Source organism: Hemiscyllium ocellatum, chromosome 47, assembly GCF_020745735.1.
Source record: "Hemiscyllium ocellatum isolate sHemOce1 chromosome 47, sHemOce1.pat.X.cur, whole genome shotgun sequence".
NCBI lineage: Eukaryota > Metazoa > Chordata > Chondrichthyes > Orectolobiformes > Hemiscylliidae > Hemiscyllium > Hemiscyllium ocellatum.
Genome location: NC_083447.1, coordinates 4386338 through 4392591, shown reverse-complemented (window position 1 = coordinate 4392591; position 6254 = coordinate 4386338). Strand labels below are relative to the sequence as shown.

The following is a 6254-nucleotide window of genomic DNA, read 5'->3' as shown; positions in this document are numbered from 1 at the left end:
GAGGGCAAAACGTTGAAAAGTAGACATTTTACAGTATTTAGCAAATGAAAAAGAATGATGCATACCTTATCTTATGAGAAACTTGTGAGATGCTTTCCTATCCATTTGGAACATATTACCAAGAATTGGGAGCCTGCCTTTCTCTGGTTGTCTGTTTTTAAGAAACCACATAATGAGCAGACCATCTAAAAGACTATAAAGTAGGGTTATTTCTGGGTTATTTAAATCCATGGTGATGGAATGCAGAAAAAATCCAGTTGGAATAATAAAGACTGTAATCTGGTATCAATACACAGACAGCTGTGTGCTGGTGATGAAGGAAAAAAAAATTTTCACCAAGTTAAAGCAGAGTTCACTTTAGAAATAGCAATGCTTGGCACTACTAAAGATCCACCAGAACAACTGAGCCTTTACTTTGCTTAAATCAGAAGAATTAACAACTCAATTGAAGAAGCAACAAAGCCGTTCAGTGAAACAAGTCCATGATTGTTGGAGGGAGTTGCTGTTCAGACTATTTGTACAGATCAGAAATATAGGGAAACTCTGAGCCAGGAAATGAGTCACCTTGTGGTGCTTGTGCGCCTGTTTTGTTCCATTTCGGGAAATGCATGTGGCAACTTAGAAAACTTGCAAAACGTAAGCTGGAAAAAATATCTGACAACCCAGACAAAGGCCTGATTGTCATCATGTGACTTTGTAACTCAAGCTGCTGATGAACCCAACATTCCGACATAAAAATGTGAAAAGCTGGGTGGATCTAAAAGTTGAAGCTGTGTCCTAGGTCGCAAATATCTAGAGGATCGGAGGATTTTCAGTCTTCTAGTGATACTTAAAGAGACCAACCAGATGGTCATACCAGAGGAATCTAAATATTCACTCTTCACAGTTTACAGGAACTTCATAGTTTATAATAACTAAATAGAAAAATTATGTTCAATGTAAATGGGAGTACAGGATTCTTACCACAGCTAATTTTATTCCACTATTTCATTTCTTTCCACAAAAGCCACAAATCAGCAATTAAAACAAATGATTTTTGAAAGCAGGACCAAAGACAGTATGGCCTCGTCCTTGAAATACTGAACCCTCCTTTTGAATAATATTCCATGATAGTGATTTTTGTGGCATTTTAAAAGTGGCAAAATTTATTTTTCAGAAAATAGCTAGGAAAAAAAAGTGTCAAGTTATCATTTCTGAGTGACTAAAGTCTCTTATTTTGAGCAAAGGTAAAGTCACCCAGACCATAGGGCTGCTCTTTCATTAGAGAGAGAGAGACATCTGGTGGTGATTTAACCTGAGGGTCACCGTGCCTCAGGTGAGAGCAGAGGCTGAGAAGAAGAACTGAACTACAAAGATATTTTTGATGAAAAAAGTATAGTTTTGAAATTTTTAAAGTGCTTGATGGTAACCTCATCCAGTGCGGGAATTGAACCCACACTTTTGGTGTCATTCTGCATTGCAAACCAGCTGTCCAGCCAACTAAAAGGTACTGAAGATTTGGACTCATTCAATGTTTAAGGAAGATTGAGGATGAGATGCAGGTGGGAATGATATTAGAAAAATTAACTCAAGATTAAATAAATATGAATTCTGAATTCAGTTGCGCTAGGAGCAAAATTCAAAAGGTGATTGAAAAAGAATTAAAAGGAACACAATAACAAAACCACTTCTCATTTATTTTTATTTACAGGCTGCTTAAAAACAATATTCACCATTACAAGGTACTGATCTTTGGCACTCAAAAATATTCATTAACACAAAATATACTGCTCTTGTGATTCTAAAATTAGGTTTGTGAATCATCTTTTCCTGGTGTCATCTGTTAAAATGATTTATCAAGATCCTAGTTTATTTAACGAGAAATGGCACAGAATTTGTACACATGGGGTTTAACCAGGATCCCACTAGTAGCTGGTGATATGTCAATATCCTTGTGATCAGTAATAGAGTTGAAGACAAAGTTCTGCAACAGAGTGGTCAAAAAAAGAAAGAGCTCCATCCGAGCCAAGGATGCTCCTAGACACATTCTCTTTCCTGCAAAACACAGAGTTGGTATTGAAAAAAAACTTTAAATTCTGCTTGCAGCATTCCACTATCGATCAGTTACAATCATGAAAATTGTGTGGGATTTACTTCTTCGATTTCTCCACTTGAGATTTTGTACTCAACAAAGTGAGATCAATAGTATTAGCATCAAACATTTCAGTTAGCAACAATAAGTTGCTTGACAATAGTTATGTAGGAACATAAAAAATAGGAGCTGGATATGGACATTTTGTCCTGGCTTGTTCCACCTGTCAGCAAGGTTATAGCTGATCTCCTTTCTGAACTCTACCTTTTTGCATTACACTCACATCTTTGACTATTGCAAACAAAATTGTTAGATTTTCATCTCATGCTCATCAGGACAATATGTAAGAATTACCAAAGTGAACAGAAAACAATACTTATACTTTGAGAGAAGATTGCTGATTGTTTGCCAAGGAGACTGCTGATTGGTTGCCATGTTGACTGAGATTGGTAGATGCTTTGCTTAAAAAAAAGTATGGTTTAATAATGATTGATAGTTAATTGCCAAGCTTTGTTAAATTTTAAACCAAGCAAATTGACTGCTTAGTCAAGGCAGAAATTTATCCAGAAAATGGCTGTCAACTACTTTATTGAGCTACAGGGCCCTTGTGTATTAACGTATGTAGTTTCCATTAGATGCAAGTGCGCCACACTGTTAGCCCACCTGGCAATCATAAATTTGTTGTCAGCATAATTCTTTGTGCATAAATGAATGTTTAATAAATAAAAGCAGAAAGTGTTGAGAAATTCAGCAGGTCTGGCAGCATCTGTGAATTGAGAAACAAAGTTAATGGGCAAATATTCCCCTGAAAAACATGGGCATTGATAAGTCAGTTGGAAAAATAGAGGGATAGGCAGAAATGAGATTCTTGATGTTGAGAAATAAAAGATTCTCCAAACAAGTTTTCAGTGAGATAAGAACCTCACCAGTGAGTGACAAGATGCCTACTTGGATATATTCATATTATTACTGAATCTCATTGATTTCAGGTGCAGTTTCCCATTCTGCCACCTAACAAATAGAAACTAGGTGGAGACAATTTCTGACATTAAAGTCAAAATGGGTACGTGATGACTCCAGGTCTTCACTTTGGATAGCAGTTACCAACATCTTTGGGCGTTCTTCATGGGCAATGACCACATGCACCCCATCCATAGAAATTGGCATGGGACATATACTCGGAGGAGAAAGTGAGGACTGCAGATGCTGGAGATCAGAGCTTAAAATGTGTTGCTGGAAAAGCGCAGCAGGTCAGGCAGCATCCAAGGAACAGGAAATTCGACGTTTCGGGCATAAGCCCGAATTCCTGATGAAGGGCTTATGCCCGAAACGTCGAATTTCCTGTTCCTTGGATGCTGCCTGACATGGGACATATACTTACCTCACTGTACCACCATGTCTCATTTCTGACTCACAGTGTGGATCTGCACCTCCTTGCTTCTTTTTAAGGCATTTTGGCACCTTTTATTGAAATGCTGCTGGCAGGACACTTTAAGCAGGGACAGACACCAACCCTGCAAAATGGACCAAGGTGGATCTCATTTTTCACCTACTTGTATGAACCGAACATTGCCTTAGCTTGCCTTTTTGCACTTTGACCCCCTCAGCCAGAGCTTAGAGGTTCATATTTCTGTGTAGCCGTGCCACTTTTGTGCGGATGCAAAGCTAGGCAGCTTGTCATGGTTGCCAGCAGTCATCAGTAACTGCTTGGAGATGTTACTGTTTAGTTTATGTTGTACCAATCTCATTGGTGCATGATGTGCCAGCAGTGTACAACAGCAAACACTTTGCACATGCTTCAGCCAAATGGCCATGTCTCAAAGTCTAAGCAGGGGGGAATCCCAAAGTTTCACACAACCAAGGAAGCCTTCAGTCAGGAAAACCAACAAAGTAAGCAAAGGGCATTGTCCAAAATCATCGAGTAAAAAATGAGGTCTGCAGATGCTGGAGATCACAGCTGCAAATGTGTTGCTGGTCAAAGCACAGCAGGCCAGGCAGCATCAAAATCAGTCCAGTGGTTTGAACATGATGTTGTCCTGTAGGGGCAGTCAAGGTCAAAAGTTTGTTGCACTACAGTCCACGCCACAGTCATTCCTGCAAGGAGTAATGGGAAGTCAGTCAGGGAACAGCACAGACATCAGTCTGCAAAAGACAGGAGACTGTACCTGCAGAGAATGCCATAAAACTTTCACTTTGTTTGAAGCATCCATTTTCATCAAGGAAGTGATTTGGATTAAAGGAGTCTGGAGTCTCCCACTGGCTGGTGGCTTTCAGAGCGGAGGAAAGGACAGTAATCACAAAAGTGCCCTAAAATGGAATCATTATAAGATCAGACAATACAACAAGAATTTACATCAATATTCAGTTTAAGCCCCATATAGAATGATATTTTAAAGTGCTAATGATGATGAGAATTTCAACCATCGTCAAATGGATCACTTTGTTGTTATCAATGGTTCATTTCAACCTCAGGCAATGAAAACAGAGGAACGAGTCACTCACCTTGTGTGGTTTTGTGAGGCTGCTGCAGAATGATGTGCACATTGTCACTAAATTTCTGAAGTAATTTCTTATATGATGGTTTAACAGCCAAAGGTATATATGTCATTATATGGGTTTGATTCTGACCTTAGGAATCAGGTATCCTCTGAATTCTACATCTTTTGTCGCCATATGTGGAATATTCATAGGAACAAGGTCGATGTATCGCTGAACCTCATGAATGACAGCATCTGTGTAAGGCATTTTTGCTCGATCTTCAATACCAGGTCTTCGATAGGATCCAATCACCTCACAAATCTCTTGATAGATTTTCTCTGTGCAGGAATGTAATTTAACAATCCATTTTAGAAAAATGTATTTAGCTTACAAGCACCTCCAATTTCAGTCTTCTGTAACACTTCATAGATTGGTCTAAATTGCAGTATTTCACTCCGATTTCATAGAATAGTCTCATCCAATCACAAATATTGATTGTTTGCAAGCTATATTGCTTTTCTTTATGTAAAAAGAAAACTATGGGTTTGGCCATTGACTTCAGTCCAAGACTAAGTCCACTAAGCTTTTCTTTTCAAAGTTTTTACAAGAAGGGAGGATCAAAAGGCTAAGTAACTGAGCTGATTTAAGGTGAAATATGATGAAGATTTATAATATTTCATTATTGTTTGAAAATTTGGTTTGAGGGAACAGCTGGAAGAGTTTCTGGAGATTTAACATCAGAAGTTTGGGGCGGCATGATGGCACAGTGGTTAGCACTGCTGCCTCACAGCACCAGAGACCTGGGTTCAATTCCCGACTCAGGCGACTGACTGTGTGGAGTTTGCACATTCTCCCCGTGTCTGCGTGGGTTTCCTCCGGGTGCTCCGGTTTCCTCCCACAGTCCAAAGATGTGCAGGTCAGGTGAATTGGCCATGCTAAATTGCCCTTAGTGTTAGGTGAAGGGGTAAATGTAGGGGTATGGGTGGGTTACGCTTCGGCGGGTCGGTGTGGACTTGTTGGGCCGAAGGGCCTGTTTCCACACTGTAAGTAATCTAAAAAAAAAGTCTCATCCAACTTGAAACTTTGTGGCATGATTCTCTGAAAGGCAACAGAAGATCCTGATAGACGGGGTGATCCTGATGTTCTGGACCAGACTAAACCCCCTTCAAAGATATCACGGAGATGGTCAAGATCCTAACTTTTATTTAAAGACAAGTGTAAGGTGTTCTGTTCCAGATGTAATTTGATTGGTGACATAGTCAGCTTTAAGCAAAACACACTTTATTCTCACCTAACAGTTAAAATACAAACAAAAGAAGGAATAATTGGTATAACTTTAACTCTATTGGAAAACTTGACAAAATAATAGATTATCTAACTTCTAAACAGCAACTGTTCCAATATAGCAACATCCCACAAACACACCCTTGGTAAAGTCAGCAAAATAGATCGTCTCAAAACCCCAACAACTGAAAGCTAAACTAAAAACCCTGGTTCTGTGGGAGCCTGACTCCACCCATTCATTCTGCTTCTCGCGTTCCAACTTTTAAAGAAGTCCCAAGGCCTTACAAGCTGTTTATTGTATAGCCATAGACCAGGAAGTTCTGTACCTCTGTCTCAAACCTCTCAAAACAAAAACACGAGAGAATACATCTGAGAAGGGGTGTCCTCTTCCCAGAGGACTGGAAGAGGATGCCACAATACC

At 39.4% G+C, this 6254-nt stretch overlaps 1 protein-coding gene across 1 annotated transcript in view; it reads right to left on the bottom strand.

Moving 5' to 3' along the window:
• Positions 1 to 1694: 1694 nt before the first annotated feature.
• LOC132836750 (cytochrome P450 2C18-like) overlaps positions 1695 to 6254 on the bottom strand; it is a 32877-nt gene continuing 28317 nt past the window's right edge. Inside the window, exons 7-9 of the mRNA XM_060856183.1 lie at positions 4700 to 4887; positions 4237 to 4378; positions 1695 to 2034 (exon numbers count right to left, since the gene is read on the bottom strand). Of these exons, the coding sequence (XP_060712166.1) occupies positions 1853 to 2034; positions 4237 to 4378; positions 4700 to 4887 (512 nt within the window). The 3' untranslated portion in view covers positions 1695 to 1852. The remainder of the gene's footprint in view (positions 2035 to 4236; positions 4379 to 4699; positions 4888 to 6254) is intronic.